Source organism: Monopterus albus, unplaced genomic scaffold, assembly GCF_001952655.1.
Source record: "Monopterus albus unplaced genomic scaffold, M_albus_1.0 scaffold4213.1, whole genome shotgun sequence".
Taxonomy (NCBI): domain Eukaryota; kingdom Metazoa; phylum Chordata; class Actinopteri; order Synbranchiformes; family Synbranchidae; genus Monopterus; species Monopterus albus.
The window spans coordinates 1-936 of NW_018132080.1; the positions used below are offsets into that span (position 1 = coordinate 1).

Below are 936 nucleotides of genomic sequence, written 5' to 3' on the forward strand. Positions count from 1 at the left end.
CAGAATGAAGACATGGAAACTGATACTCACAGCATCGCTAACGTTCCCGATAACATCTTAATATCTGAGTCTGGGAAACTTGTTTTCCTGTTTGCACTTCTTGAAAGGCTCAGACTAGAAGGCCACCGCACACTCGTCTTTGCTCATTACAGGAAGATGCTTGACATCATTGAACGCATCCTGGGCAACAGGGGTTTCAAAGTGCTGAGGCTGGATGGCACAGTAACACAGATTGCGGAGAGAGAAAGGCGCATCTCTTTATTCCAGAATGATAAGCGTTACTCCGTCTTCCTCCTGACCACCCAGGTTGGCGGAGTTGGCATTACCCTGACGGCAGCAAACCGAGTAGTTATCTACGATCCCAGCTGGAGTCCCGCAACAGACGCTCAGGCTGTTGACAGGGCGTACCGCATTGGCCAGACTGACAATGTCATCATCTACAGACTGATTACCTGTGGCACGGTAGAGGAGAAGATCTACAGGCGGCAGGTTTTCAAAGACTCCCTTATCAGACAGAATACTGGGGACAAGAAGAACCCATTTCGGTACTTCAGCAAGCAGGAGCTGAAAGAGCTGTTCACCCTGGAGGACAGCCGGTCCTCGTCCACACAGCTGCAGCTCCAGGCCTTACACTCCAGGCACCGACGGACAGACCGCCAGCTGGACGAGCACATCGCCCACCTGCACGCTATGGAGATGTTTGGGATCTCTGACCATGACCTCATGTTTTCACTTGACATCAATCATGATGAGACTGTGGAAGACCAGGAGGAGCACCGTTACATCGAAGGGCGGGTCCAGAAGGCTCAGGAGTTGATGAAGGCAGAGTCAGATCTGCAGATGCAGCTGGCAGAGAGCATGGCTTTCAGCACAGAACCAGCCTGGCTCAAACCACCAGGGGACAACAGCAACAGAGAGGGGTCTGAAGAGAAAAAG

The 936-nt window shown here is 52.0% G+C and overlaps 1 protein-coding gene across 1 annotated transcript; it reads left to right on the forward strand.

The window, feature by feature from the left end:
* Positions 1–12: 12 nt before the first annotated feature.
* Positions 13–930, forward strand: LOC109954184 (DNA excision repair protein ERCC-6-like; the record flags this gene model as incomplete). The annotated part of the gene is made up of 1 exon (XM_020589583.1): positions 13–930. A coding segment is annotated over exon 1 (918 nt), but the record flags the coding sequence as incomplete, so codon positions are not given.
* Between the last annotated feature and the right edge of the window lie 6 nt (positions 931–936).